Source organism: Penicilliopsis zonata (assembly GCF_001890105.1).
Source record: "Penicilliopsis zonata CBS 506.65 unplaced genomic scaffold ASPZOscaffold_1, whole genome shotgun sequence".
Taxonomy (NCBI): domain Eukaryota; kingdom Fungi; phylum Ascomycota; class Eurotiomycetes; order Eurotiales; family Aspergillaceae; genus Penicilliopsis; species Penicilliopsis zonata.
The window spans coordinates 23,041-36,642 of NW_019208911.1; the positions used below are offsets into that span (position 1 = coordinate 23,041).

At 45.7% G+C, this 13,602-nt stretch overlaps 8 protein-coding genes across 8 annotated transcripts; 5 read left to right on the forward strand and 3 right to left on the reverse strand.

Annotated features, from left to right (window-relative positions):
* On the forward strand, positions 1–2,028 carry ASPZODRAFT_54820 (hypothetical protein; the record flags this gene model as incomplete). Its single annotated transcript, XM_022728495.1, has 2 exons — positions 1–736; positions 806–2,028. 2 exons carry the CDS (start codon positions 1–3, stop codon positions 2,026–2,028), a joined length of 1,959 nt encoding a protein of 652 aa, XP_022584944.1.
* A 490-nt stretch (positions 2,029–2,518) lies between these two features.
* Positions 2,519–3,866, reverse strand: ASPZODRAFT_85735 (hypothetical protein). The gene is made up of 2 exons (XM_022730263.1): positions 3,575–3,866; positions 2,519–3,519 (listed from the first exon to the last, which is right to left on the reverse strand). Exons 1-2 carry the CDS (start codon positions 3,794–3,796, stop codon positions 2,614–2,616), a joined length of 1,128 nt encoding a protein of 375 aa, XP_022584945.1. The 5' UTR covers positions 3,797–3,866; the 3' UTR covers positions 2,519–2,613.
* Positions 3,867–4,249: 383 nt separating this feature from the next.
* On the forward strand, positions 4,250–5,206 carry ASPZODRAFT_126297 (hypothetical protein). The gene is made up of 4 exons (XM_022721470.1): positions 4,250–4,285; positions 4,350–4,454; positions 4,532–4,899; positions 4,952–5,206. Exons 1-4 carry the CDS (start codon positions 4,282–4,284, stop codon positions 5,027–5,029), a joined length of 555 nt encoding a protein of 184 aa, XP_022584946.1. The 5' UTR covers positions 4,250–4,281; the 3' UTR covers positions 5,030–5,206.
* On the forward strand, positions 5,011–5,248 carry ASPZODRAFT_126299 (hypothetical protein). The gene has a single exon (XM_022721471.1). The coding sequence runs from the start codon at positions 5,063–5,065 to the stop codon at positions 5,234–5,236; it is 174 nt and encodes a 57-aa protein (XP_022584947.1). The 5' UTR covers positions 5,011–5,062; the 3' UTR covers positions 5,237–5,248.
* Positions 5,249–5,292: 44 nt separating this feature from the next.
* Positions 5,293–6,774, reverse strand: ASPZODRAFT_11311 (hypothetical protein; the record flags this gene model as incomplete). Its single annotated transcript, XM_022721052.1, has 3 exons — positions 5,293–6,203; positions 6,262–6,423; positions 6,474–6,774. The coding sequence occupies 3 exons, from the start codon at positions 6,772–6,774 to the stop codon at positions 5,293–5,295; spliced, it is 1,374 nt and encodes a 457-aa protein (XP_022584948.1).
* Positions 6,775–7,576: 802 nt separating this feature from the next.
* On the forward strand, positions 7,577–10,469 carry ASPZODRAFT_126301 (hypothetical protein). Its single transcript, XM_022721472.1, has 8 exons — positions 7,577–7,623; positions 7,691–7,946; positions 8,074–8,182; positions 8,244–9,004; positions 9,099–9,243; positions 9,300–9,767; positions 9,826–10,188; positions 10,269–10,469. The coding sequence occupies exons 2-8, from the start codon at positions 7,756–7,758 to the stop codon at positions 10,350–10,352; spliced, it is 2,121 nt and encodes a 706-aa protein (XP_022584949.1). The 5' UTR covers positions 7,577–7,623; positions 7,691–7,755; the 3' UTR covers positions 10,353–10,469.
* ASPZODRAFT_126302 (hypothetical protein) lies at positions 10,072–11,815 on the reverse strand. Its single transcript, XM_022721473.1, has 6 exons — positions 11,476–11,815; positions 11,366–11,416; positions 11,279–11,305; positions 10,776–11,219; positions 10,552–10,713; positions 10,072–10,485 (listed from the first exon to the last, which is right to left on the reverse strand). The coding sequence occupies exons 1-6, from the start codon at positions 11,659–11,661 to the stop codon at positions 10,432–10,434; spliced, it is 924 nt and encodes a 307-aa protein (XP_022584950.1). The 5' UTR covers positions 11,662–11,815; the 3' UTR covers positions 10,072–10,431.
* Positions 11,816–12,020: 205 nt separating this feature from the next.
* ASPZODRAFT_126306 (hypothetical protein) lies at positions 12,021–13,566 on the forward strand. The gene is made up of 5 exons (XM_022721474.1): positions 12,021–12,160; positions 12,445–12,501; positions 12,554–12,653; positions 12,716–13,088; positions 13,151–13,566. The coding sequence occupies exons 1-5, from the start codon at positions 12,075–12,077 to the stop codon at positions 13,201–13,203; spliced, it is 669 nt and encodes a 222-aa protein (XP_022584951.1). The 5' UTR covers positions 12,021–12,074; the 3' UTR covers positions 13,204–13,566.
* Positions 13,567–13,602: the final 36 nt, after the last annotated feature.

The following is a 13,602-nucleotide window of genomic DNA, read 5'->3' on the forward strand; positions in this document are numbered from 1 at the left end:
ATGGCCAGTACAACTAATAATACATCAAGTTATAACGAAGAAGACAGAGACGCTGAGGATAGTTGGACAAGACAGACGAACGACACCCAAATCCAGTCAGACTCATCTGGGCTGGCAACCCACCCAGATACACAGTCTCCACGGGATTCCCATCAGACAAACAGACACAAACGGAAGCGGTCAGAACTTGATCAGCAAAGATATCCCGAAAGCCCTAGCCATGCTGTTGTTGGTCCTAGGAGCCCAACTCCCCGTTTGGAGGTGGACCTTCATTCCAATGTTCAGATCAATAATAAAAGTGGCGTGTCTATAGCCCACGAGACAAATAAACAAAGAAACCCATCACCCCCTATATTCTCACGATCAGATGCAGGTGAAGATGCTCAAAGTTCTACAGTCACTATGGGCTGGCATAATTATGATTCTCATCTAATCAGCCAAGCACAGAGAGCACAGCAGATTGAACCTGATCCTTCTGATACGCAACTTGCTGAGGCCCTTCAGCGGGAAGCCCATAATCATGATGCAGCGCAAAGGGACTGGGATTCTATCAGCCATTTAAAAGGGGGATCAATACAGGGAGAACAAACTTCACCTATCCCCTTCACAAAAGACCGTTCGCAATCTGTTGTCCAGGTTGCACCAAAACGGAAGCGAGTATTTAGCAACAGAACAAAGACCGGCTGTATGACCTGCCGAAGAAGAAAGAAGAAATGTGATGAGCAACATCCAGCTTGTGAGTTAGGCCCGATACATGGGAATGGGTTCCTCTTGTTAATTCATACTTTCTGACGTTCAATCATAGGCAATAACTGTCTACGAGGTGGTTTCGTCTGCGAGGGTTATTCCTCGAGGAGCACGTGGCAAAAGCCCTCTAGTGCTAAAACCCCGGTTCCCCTGCAGTCCAAAGATGGTTTTATTGATGTTAATGGACAATACCCGGCGGAGGTCAACCAGCAGTATGATCGTCAGTCAACTATCTCAGAACAGCTCGACACAGGAAAGATGAGACCAACTGTTACAGAGGATAATGATCGCGCAACTTCTCAGTATACTACAAGTCCAACGGGAGTAGAGACTAATCGCACGCCTTGGTCCAAACGAAGCTGGTCGGGCCCTAGTCATCCATCTTACCTTGCAGACCATACAGGCAAACCGGAGTTTCGAGAAGTACCACCAATACATGATCTCTCTCGGGATGGGAATTCCAAGGCAGAGTACCAAATTGTGCCGTCACTTCGTGAACTTTCTCACGGTCCTCGTACGAAAACACCCATATCCCTGTACCAAGGTGGGATCGAACAACGCTCGGTTCATAGTGCGAGTATGGAAACCAACAGTCCACAGGCACAAGCTAGAATGGCGCTTAGTATCGAGCAGCAACTATCTGTTCATGCTGTCCCTTCCGATGAGACAGAAAAGGAGAAAATGACCCGAGGAGAGCTCTATAGACCATTTGATGTCCATCTTGTTGAAGAGCGAGAACGATGCAAGATTGCTCTACAACGATTTAACAGTTCTTGCAGTCCATTGTCAGGTGTCAGCGCAAAGGAGCAAAGTCGTTTGTTCAAGGAAGTGCTGGTCCCTCAACCAACCTCTGCTATTTGTTCCCCGCCAGCCGCGACTTCATCTCAACAGACAGGCTCGATTGGACAAGGGGCGGTAGTTGAAGGTCCCTTCAACTGCCATTATGGATACAATCTCCATGTTGGCGAGGGTGTGATGATCTCGGAAAATTGTTTATTTGTTGATGATTGTTCCATTAGTATTGGTGCACACACATGGATCGGCCCTAATGTTACAATTCTCAGCTCAATGGCCCATGCAAATATGCAAGAACGGAAAGGATCTCAAAGTCGATACCAAGGCCGCCCTGTCGTAATCGAAGAAGATTGCTACGTCGGGGCCAATTGTACGATTTACCCTGGTGTTCGTCTCCGACGAGGGGCTTACGTGGCTCCTGGAGAAGTCGTCAAAGCTGACATTGTGGCTTACGGATTTCAAGGCTTGAAGCCCAGCTATATGTGATTCACTTCCGGCGTGCCTAGCTGGGAACTAGGCTTTTCCGAATCATGAGTAATAGAAGCCACCACGAAACGCTTGACTGCTTCCCACTCCAGTTTTCATATGATGGGCCTTCTTATGACCCTGGTTACTTCTTTCTATGTATATTTTGTGTTACATATCCCTGGATTGGTTATATCCTCTATGTATTCCTAATGTCTATTGTTCATTATCTCAATAATGTCACCTATACTTTGATACATACTTCCCCTGAAGGATACCAGAAAAGAAAACACTGGGCAACGTGAATATGCTTAAATGTCAACTCTCATCACTAGACAGTCTATATTCATCCTTTTTTATCGAGGTATTGAGACAAGATGGATACTTAATAATCACATCAACATACCACAAAATCATGAGGAAAACATAACGACCACAGTGAAACTTGTTGTACCCAAATATATATAGAATATATTACAAGAGGTAAGAGACGACTAGAGAAATAGGATTCCAAAAAAGTTGATCATTGCATTGTACTATATTCTACTTTAAATCATAAAATAGAGCAATAGGACAAGTAGAACGCACACACGCAGAATAAACAGACTAAGAAAGCCAGTCAAGAAACTCAGGTACAAAATAGCTCACTACGATTCCCGCACCAGCCCTTAGAATGCCTTCTGTGCTTTCGAAAGCCATAGCTTTCAGATCAAAAACACCAGCTTTGGCTGCGGCATGAATCATTGCATATTCGCCACTCACTTGATAGGCAGCAACCGGCATATCTTTCGCTAGTTCCCTTGCATCTCGGATAATATCCAAGTAGCTACTTGCGGGTTTTACCATAATGATATCTGCACCCTCCGCAACATCTCGTTGTATCGCACGGCGAGCAAGACCACGACCACCTGGCGGCAGCTGGTAGCATTTTCGATCGCCAAAGGACGGGCATGAGCCAGCAGCGTCACGGAAAGGGCCATATAGACAGCCACTGAATTTTGCGCTGTAAGACATTAAAAGCACACGATGGGCGAGGCCGGCTTCAATCAATTTGAGTTTGATGGCGCGTACTCTACCATCATTCATATCCGACGGAGCTACACAATGTGCTCCAGCTGTAGCATACGCGAGAGCGACATCCGAAACTCTATCGACAGACTGAGCATTGTCCAGAGTGCCATCCTCTCGAAGAATACCGCAATGCCCGTGTGACGTGTACTCGCACAAACAGACATCGGCCACAATGTAAAGTTTTGGGAACCTTGACCGCAAAAGTCGTATAGCCTGGATGACTGGGCCAGCCGGGTCATCGGCAGCAGTGCCCAGTGCGTCTTTAGCAGAAGGATGCAATGGGACACCAAACAGAATAACTGAGCGTAGCCCTTTCTGGACGAGCGGAGCGAGAAACGGAACAAGGCGGTTCAACCCACGGCGATATTGATTGGGAAGGGACGGAATTGGGGTTTCTTCATTAGGGTTATCAGTAATGAAGAGCGGGAATATTAGCATTTCCTATGTATAAATTAGATCACCAGAATTATTCATCATGTTGTTAAGCAATCCATACCTTAGTTAATTGTCTTTCGGCCTGCCATGACCGACTCAATGGATGACTATATCCGGCATGAAGCTGGCTTGAAATATCACCTGAGATGCTAACGCTTGTTGCTGTTGTGCTGGTGTATGACCGAGCAGTGACCTGTGATCGCGCGTGGGAAATCTGTGAACTGCGATCATCAGGGTGGGCATCTCTCAGGGCAATATCAGAGACAAGGTTAGAGAAAGACATGGTGTTATATAAGTATGCCAATTACTCAAAATTGGAGTGTTTTAAGACTGTAAGATCTTTTCCCTCGCTTGATTTAAAGTGAAGGAAGAACTAGCCTTCGGAAATTCAACAACAGATGACAAATTCTAGATACAGTACCTAACTACCTAGTAGTTAACTCGGCCCTCTTGGTAATAGGTATCATATGACCATTCTGTTGAGTTAATACATTATCTACGGTCCCTGATACGTGCTTGATGGAGAGACCGGTTTTTATTGGTGCTTCCTGCTGATTAGCCCCATCCGGCATACGGATTTCAGAGTAGACCTATCTAGACACCAGACAGCGGACCCAGCAGTGATTACTCATTCCGGAATCGCGCTAGTGTAGGGCTTAACCCCCACACACTGTTAGCTGGAAACTGTTAAAGGAAAATCTATGTGGTCTTCATTTTGTAAGGGTGCGACAGCCTGCCAACCCACGATATCCGACAGTCTCAGCAGCCATGGGTATGTCCAAATTCAATCATCGCAAAACAAATCTATCATTAAATACTAAATTGAAGCCTCCTAGGTATCGATTTGGACCGTCACCATGTGCGCGGCACCCATCGCAAGGCGCCCAAGAGCGACAATGTCTACCTGCAGGTCCTGGTGAAGCTGTACCGCTTTCTCGCCCGTAAGCTCTCCTGTTCCTGGAAACTTCAGTATTTAGCCGTGATTATTCATTGATAGCTGATCTGTAATTTTGGACAGGCCGCACGGAGTCCAACTTTAACAAGGTCGTTCTCCGCCGTCTTTTCATGTCGAGGATCAATCGCCCCCCGGTTTCCCTGTCGCGTATCGCTTCGAATGTGACGGAGTCTCAGAAGGGTAAGACCGTTGTCATCATCGGCACGGTCACTGACGATAACCGACTCCTCACGACCCCCAAACTGTCCGTTGCCGCCCTTCGCTTCACCGCAACCGCCAGGGCCAGGATTGAGAAGGCAGGTGGTGAAGCTCTGACGCTCGATCAGCTCGCTCTTCGTGCTCCCACTGGCGCCAACACTCTTCTCCTCCGTGGTCCCAAGAACGCCCGTGAAGCCGTGAAGCATTTCGGATTTGGTCCTCACAGCCACAAGGTTTGTTTTCTTTGCGAGACAATAGCGTGGTACTTGACTAATTATACGATAGAAACCCTATGTGCGGAGCAAGGGCAGGAAGTTCGAGCGGGCTCGTGGTCGCAGAAGGTCTCGTGGCTTCAAGGTTTAGAGCAACAAAAGTCGAGAATTTGAATTGGAGCACATGGTTCTGTCAGCTGTTTCGAGGCTTTTATCGGTTCTGAAAAAAAAGACTTTGCTGAGTGATCTTCTGACAGCTGTTCCGGTCCTCGTTCTGCGTGTGGTAGCAGCCGGACTCTCGTCCTTAACTAGTACACTATTTTGTTGGTCGCACTACTATTTCTACAAAAAAATATGAATGGAATGGGCCTTTTTCAATTAGTTGAACTTTTCATTTATACTCGGTAGATTTTCTCATTCTAGAGGCAGATTTATGTGTTTCCATGTTTTGCCACCGTCTCCTTCATGATAGTCACCCGCCCGATGTCCATTCCCCCGGATTTTATACTTATAGATGGTCAACCCATCCAATCCGACAGGCCCTCTACTGTGGATTTTGTTCGTGCTGATACCAACTTCAGTGCCGAAGCCGTACCTCATACCATCAGCAAAGCGTGTGGAGGCATTCCAGAATACCCCGGCGCTATCCACCGAATTCATAAATAAATCAGCCAAATCTTTTGAGCTCGTGAGGATAATATCGGTATGTTTGGAGGAGTGGGAATTGATATGAGCAATAGCACTCTCAACAGCAGCGGTGGGCAAAGGCGTAGAAGGAATCGTCTTGACAGCCAAGATGAGGTCTAGAAACTCGGTATTGTAATCCGCTTCGCGGGAGCTTTGGACAAATTTAAGCTGCTCAATCGGCAAGACTTTTTCCAAGGCGGATTTGGAGGATGAATCGCATCGAAGAGTCACGCCTTTGCCGATGAGAGCCTGCACCACAAGAGGAAAAACCGTTTCAAGCGTGTCCTGGTGGACGAGCAAAGTTTCCAGGGAGTTGCAGGCAGCTGGATAATCGGTTTTCGAGTCCAAAATGACGTTAACCGCAATATCGGAGTCAGCATCAGCGTGAAGGTATGCAGAACAAAGACCATCAGCATGGCCCAAAACCGGAATCCTGGTGTTATTCTTCACGAAACGAACAAGTTCGTTTGAACCTCGCGGGATGACCAGATCAATCAAGGAGTCCTGGTCCAGAAGAGACGACACCGCATCGCGTGTCTTCACAAGCTGTATCGAGGAACCCGGGACCCGTGTACTTGCAATGGCATTGGATATGACGTTGGAGATAGCGATAAAAGATTCAGTCGACTCTTTCCCGCCTATTTTTGGAAGGTATAAGTTTAGTCTGGGGAGAGGGAAAAATGAAGGAAGGAGTACCTTTCAGGATGGCAGCATTCCCCGATTTGATTGACAATGCAGCTATATTAGCGATAACTTCTGGTCGGGCCTCAAAAATTATGAGCAAGACCCCTATGGGACAGCTGACTTTTTCTAAAGTAAGGCCATCATCCAACAGGGTCCTCAGGGTCACCTTCCCAACTGTAGAATGATCAGCCCGGATATAATAACCGCCCGATTTGCCCACATACCAGGATCCTCCAAGTCTCTTACGCTGAGGATACCTTGCAGCATATCATTGTATTTTCCCGGTCGTGACAAGTCAAGCCTTTTGAGAACACTCTCACTCAAATCACCCTTCTTGACAGCAGTAGTAGCGATTTCGACATCTCTTGCATTGGCCTTGAGGATAACGTCCTTATTTTCTGACAAGGCGTGATGAAGAGCAGTCAATGCTTCATTGCGACTATCATTTGAAAGTATGGCAAGGCGACTAGAGGCCAAAGATGCTGCTTTCGCGACATCAGCGGCAGAGGATTCGGTAAGCGACATCTCCGGTTAATCTTCCTGAATTATGTGGCATAGACTGGGTACAAGCGAATAGTCGTGAGACAGCAATATTATTTGTGAGAACATGAATTACTCATACCCTCAGAATAAATACTATTTACACTAAGCCTATATGAGGTTAGTGTATTATGCTTTTGGCGGGGAAGCAACTGACTACCTAGGTACTTACCTGGATACCTGAGGCATATAGGTAAGTAACTGCCTAGGTAGGTAGTATTGGATACTGTATGAGATTAGGTAGTTTGTAGGACTGACCATAGTTACGCCTTTCTTGTGTAGCCTCATGTATCTTAACTATTGTAGGGATAGTAATTTGCGTGCAATGTTAAGTTCTAATCTTTTAAATTTCTGAAATCATGTGTTTCTAGGTAGGATCCTTATAATAATTATAATCTTGAGTATGATACTGGAGCAAGAATCAGATATATTTAAGGCCATTAATGGTTGTTGTTAGAGAATTTATGTCTTAATTCGCTACTAACTACCTATTAATAGCAGATGAATGGTTACCATAGCCCTTTGACTTGTAAGACATTCTCTCATAGAGAAGGATATTAGTGAATTCAAATTATATATCTTATGTATCCTAATTTGAATGGGATATTAAATTTATTTTCTATAATATTAAATAACCAGCGTATTAGTAAATTCTGGCTGAGTTACTTGGCTATATTAACTACCTAACCAGGAGGTGGTTATCTAGAGTCGACCTCAGGCATCTGTACTAACTCGTTACATAACTAATACGGAGTACATAGTTAATACCTAGTTACTATCAGTTACCCCACATTATTATTCACATGTCCTAGGACTGATGGTATTAGTTATAAGGTAAGCTCTATAAACATATATTTTCTTTTTGACATAAGAGTGAACCACAGTAATTTAGGCAACATAGGCTTCCCTTAAAAACTGATATCTTCAAATCATTCGGTGGCAGAAGGCATCGTTTCAGAAGTCAGGATGCAGTACACACCTTTCGCCTCAGATATAGAACTCCCATTCTATACTTCTCTGGCTTCTCTGAAGATCAACCATGATAAGCTAGATGATTCTGCCCGCAAAATATTAGGACTCTATGAGATTCGAGTCACGGATAGTGCGAACGCCTCATGTCGAATGCAGATTCACGGTGATGCCTTGACAAGTGATGCGTAAGTACACCGCAGGCAGCACTGGTACACTTATATTAAATTAATTATCTATCCCCCATGCTCTTTTGTTATCTTATTCATATTCAAAACATTCAGCATATTGTCTTACTAAAAGTGGTTGTCTTAGGGTCTCATCAGGTTATTACCGAGCTGAAGGCACGATCAAGAATGTGAACACAATTGAAGAGTACCGCAACGCAGACAGGGGGGCGATACTTCAACAAGCAGGAATGACAGTAAGCCTTGAGCAGAAAATTTCTTTTCAGAAACATCTAACCAGAGCACTTATAACAACAGATATGGAATGCGATTATTGACGGAACTATTTATGCATGTCCGTCATTACTTGCGCACTTTGCTGTACTCTCTTTCGCGGATCTCAAGAAGTACAGATTCAGCTATTGGTTTGCATTTCCTGCGATACACTCAGATCCAGTTTGGGTCACAGCCAACCCGGATGGAGAGGAGAGTTTATCAAATCTGAGAACCCTATCCCGGCATGAAAGTGCGGCACTCAGCCATGCTGTTCATGTGTGGAGCTCTAGCATAGATAGTTACCAGAGAGGATTTTTCCTCGCACGGAAGAACAGATATGCCATCACAAACGAACCCGGAGTGGATTCTCCCGAACCACGTATAGTGCAGGGAAACAGCACGTTCGACTCACATACCAAATCTGACTTCTCTTGGGAAATAGCTCCACTTGAAGCCTATGAGTCGGGGTTTTTTGATGGACGGAAATTTGAAGATTGCTATACGTGCTTTGCAGATCCGTCAAATTATACAAATGCTCCGGGCTGGGTGCTTAGGAATCTACTTGCACTGGTGAAACACCGCTGGCACCTCGAGAAGGTTCAGATTTTGCGATATCGATGCTCACAATTATCTCCTGCAGAGGACTGCAGTAGTGTATTAATACTGGAGTCCAAGATTTCGACTCCATCTCACATAGAGTCCTCTCCTCGAACCATGCCTAAGGTGACAGGCTGGGAACGAAACCTCGCGGGCAAGCTCACTGGAAGGACAGTGGATCTCACAGAGTATATGGACCCCAAAAGGTATGAGACCTAACAGCTCAATATATGTCAATTGTCAAAAAGAAGATATCGAGCTTTTGTCATGATTACCAGCTAGTGCTAATCTGTTCATTAGATTAGCTGACCAGTCAGTTGATTTGAACCTCAAGCTTATGAAATGGCGAATTAGTCCACACTTGGATCTTGATAAGGTCAAGCAGACAAAATGTCTTCTGCTTGGGGCGGGAACTTTGGGAAGCTACGTTGCTCGAAATCTACTGGTGAGAATGGTGCTTTCGATTCTTCTTCCAGGGAAGCTGACGGGGGATGGATTCAGGGATGGGGTGTTAGAAAGGTTACATTTGTGGACAACGGATCAGTATCTTTTTCAAACCCTGTGAGACAACCCCTTTTTAGATTCTCCGATTGTTTGCAGGGTGGCGCCAAAAAGGCCCTTCAGGCGTCTAGAGCATTGCTGGAGATTTACCCAGGAGTCGACACTGCAGGACATGTTCTTTCTGTGCCAATGGTTGGCCATCCTATGTCAAACACCGACCACACTCGGAGGGAATTCGAACTTCTTAAGAACCTCATCGAGGAGCATGATGCTATATTTCTACTCATGGACACTCGTGAAGCACGATGGTTGCCCACTGTTATTGGAAAAGCAGCAGGGAAGATTGTGATGAACGCCGCACTCGGTTTTGATACATTCGTTGTCATGCGTCATGGCGTCAAAAACGCCTCGGATCCAGGTTCGGAACTTGGCTGTTATTTCTGCAATGACGTTGTTGCACCAGCAAATGCAAGTTGACCTTTCTCCAGTACGACATACTTTCTTCTTCACTGCTAATTTACTCTAGTCTGTCAAGGACCAGACCCTCGATCAGCAATGCACAGTTACTCGGCCTGGGGTAGCCGCAATTGCGTCAGCGCTTCTAGTTGAGCTCTTCGTATCGATTTTACAGCATCCTATGGGCGCTGCAGCACCGGCCTCTGCCCCAGGAAGTGAGGATGGAGAAAACCATCCGCTAGGCATTCTTCCCCATCAGATAAGGGGCTTCCTGTCAACCTTCGAAAATAAATCGGTCCTGGGTAAAAATTATGACTGCTGCAGTGCATGCTCAGATAAAGTGATCGATGCATATAAGCAAGGCGGTTGGGCATTCGTAGAACGAGCCTTAGCCGAAGATGGATATGTGGAAACTCTGAGTGGTCTTAAAGAGGTACTACCAAGCCTTGATTGCAATTTTTTTTCGTCTCAATCGAAGACCACAGTACAATTGGCCTAGCTGACATTTATTAGGTTCAGCTAAGAGCAGAAGCAGCTGCAGATATTGAATGGGATGAAGGATCAGAGGAGGACACTGAAGAGATAGAATTGGTGTGATTCATGTGGAATTACCTAAGTTTGAAGTTTAATTGAATGTTAGATACTTGTCATGTTCAGAAAATTTCAAGACATCCTTTTACAAAGACTCTTTCTTGCGATTAAGACCAATGAAATAAGCCTCTTTTGATTCCTGTTAAGGCCGTTAAGAATGAGATCATGTTTAATATTATAGACACCTTCAAGAGGCTCCACTCACGCTTCGAGATGATTTTGGCTTCAATCGATATACCTTTGCAAATGACTGTTTCAACTGCAGCTCGAAAGGCTTATCTTCAATTCCTTGGTAGAATTTGCAGATGAAATGACCTCCTGTTTTAAGGGTCTGGAAACTGAATTCAAGAGCAGCTTGACAAAGATCCTTTCTCATCGTTACTAGAAGATAGAGCAAGTGAGGGCTTAGAAAGAAATGGTAGTACTTACCATACTTCCAGTGTGGTCTTTGAAGCTCACTCCGGTAGTGTTCATCATCCTGTGATACGGGTCACTTAGACTTCTCTTCCAAAAACCAGTTGTTTGGAGCCAGGGAGCAGACATGTCGCTAAGAACCACATCAACAGTCCTTTCAATTTCCGAGTCCATTGTGCTCAAATTATACGTGTCTTTTGGTACCCCATAGTCGTCAAAGTAGGCGTCCATTTTTTGAATCTGGTCCTGCTGATCAAGCTCGGCTTGATGTGACTCGCGTACCAAGTTTGAATTGCGAGGTCTTCCTCTGTCTGGATCGCGCAGGAATTCCCGGACATAGGTTTGGATCTCTGGAGAGAGGAAATTGCCCTGTATTGTTGACACGCCTTTTGGAGGTTGTGCTGGGATTATGTCTACACCAAGAACCCTGCCACCTGGTTGGGTGCGATTCAGAGCAACCTTTCAGAAGAAAGCAATCAGAGGGGGTATCTCTCGATCAAAAATAATCAGAAACGAACCTGTGACCAGGAACCTGGGGCGTAGCCCTGACCAATTTTATTAGCCAAAAACTCAAGCAATGTGGCCATTCTAGATTCAGCTCTTACTAGATCAACTACAGTTTGTCCACTCCTGAATATGCGATATTTTTCATCGATCTACAGACAGAGAATCAAACAATCAGTAGACAAATAATAAGAGCAGTGTCGCGATATACCTGGAGAAGTTTGAACGCCGCCCGGCTTTTGAGCCCTTGAACTGTCGCTTCGCGCGTGAACTGATCCTTTAATTGGCGCGATTGCCATCGCTTTGATGATGACGATGACGATGATTGCCTTGCCGTTATAAATGGTCTAGGGCTCAATTTTTTTGGCCTGAAAAAATAAAACATGATTCGAGTCATGAGATAGCAGTCTTATTCAATGACATGTCTGCCTGCCTATTTTAACCCGGCGATGAAAGTAGTAGCAATGCAAATAATGATGATAGAGTTATGAAATATATATATTGCAACCCATTTTCTTCTTCTCGCTTTGAGATAGCTTCAAGTACATTCGTTTAATACCAGGGACTCCGTAGTTACCCTGTCGAACTAAGGCGCATCATACTTGGTTAGTCATCTTTGGTGTCTATGCCTTTCTGTACCTAGCCCGATTCCCAGCTGGAGTCCACCCTTTCTTTTCTTGAACTCCTTAATTTCAAAGGGACCGAGATTTACCATTATACCCAGGTTTCCGCCAAGCTTCCTGCAAGCAATTTCTGTGACCAGACATATTTGGAAACATCAACACTTACAACCCCATTGAGACATATATCATGTCGTCACGAGCTGGGACCACCCTTTACGTTACTGGGTTTGGGCACGGAACTCGAGCTCGCGACCTGGCTTACGAATTCGAACGGTACGTCCCAAAATGTCGATGCCACACGCCGTAACCACGACTCCTATATCAAGATGCAATGGACCTCGGTCAAAACTTCGATGTTCGAATGCTAGAGGCTTGATTCATGACGAGAACGATCCGGTTTATTTGGCTCCACTAGCTGTCTCGACTTCCTGTTGCATTGTTGTGGCTTCCAGACCCAACTTCTTGTCTTGAAGCCTTCCGTCTTTGAACTGCTGCCATATCCTTCCTGCCGTTCTTGCTGATCAGACACGTCGGCTGACTTCTAATTTCGATGATAGTTACGGGCGCCTTGTACGCTGTGACATCCCCGCGCCGCGCACCCCTTCCAGTCGACTGTAAGCTGTTCAAATTGGATATATGTATATTCCAGTCTGTTTACTCTCTCAGGTTTGCGTTTGTGGAATATGAGAGCCGTCGCGATGCGGATGATGCGTACCATGAGATGCACAACAAGCGCATCGGTCGCGATGACCTGTTAAAGATTGAAGTGAGACGAGACACCACAAATTATACTCTTTCTGCCATTATATCCCTCTAACTGCTAGATAGTGGGCCCGGACTCCCCCATCTGCCTCTTGGAGATTTGATTCCGGACGTGACCGTCGACGTGATCGTACACCACCTAGACGTGGGCGTTCTCCTTCGCCACGACGATCTCGTGGCGGCGAGTACTCTCCTCGTAAAGAAGATAGGTACGATCGGGAATATGACCGACATGATCGGGACTACGAGCGTCGCGATCGGGACTATGAGCGCCGTGACCGGGATTATGACCGCCGTGATCGTGAGCGTTCCCGTGACCGATCTCGAAGCCCAGATGATAGAGACCGTGATGGCAAGGATGATAGGGAACGCCGTGACGATGAGCGGGAGAGACGTGATGAGGAGCATGAAACCACTACTAATGGTGAAGACCGAAAAGGTGCGCATCTTATACTAACACATCTTATATTAAGCTTCCTAATTTCTCTAATATGCTGATAGTTCCTCTGGATCCTCTTGCTTCCGCGCATGATGATCTGGACACCGCTGAGTAACTTATTCAACCCACAGCACAATAACTCCAGTATTGTATTATCAGTGTCAGGAAATGAGCCTACGCCTGCTACTCCATTGTCAGGAATAACGAACTGAACAAGATACAGTGAAATATGACTCTTGAACAGGTTTCATTTCAGCCGGTACCTCATCACAATACCAGATCCATCCTCCCGTCTCCACTGAATTGTTTGTCTTGCAGCTTTATTTGATTTCTTCTGCTTTTTTGTCCCTGCGGCTGCCGATTTGCAAAATCTACCCCATCTATCTTTGTCTTGATGTTGGTATTTATCCTGGTCAGCAGCTCGATTTTACCACGAACGAACGTCGAGCGAGCCCTATCCCCGCCGCCCCCTCCCGTCCCTACCCATCTTCGTTCGGAAGAAAAGCGTCCGTCC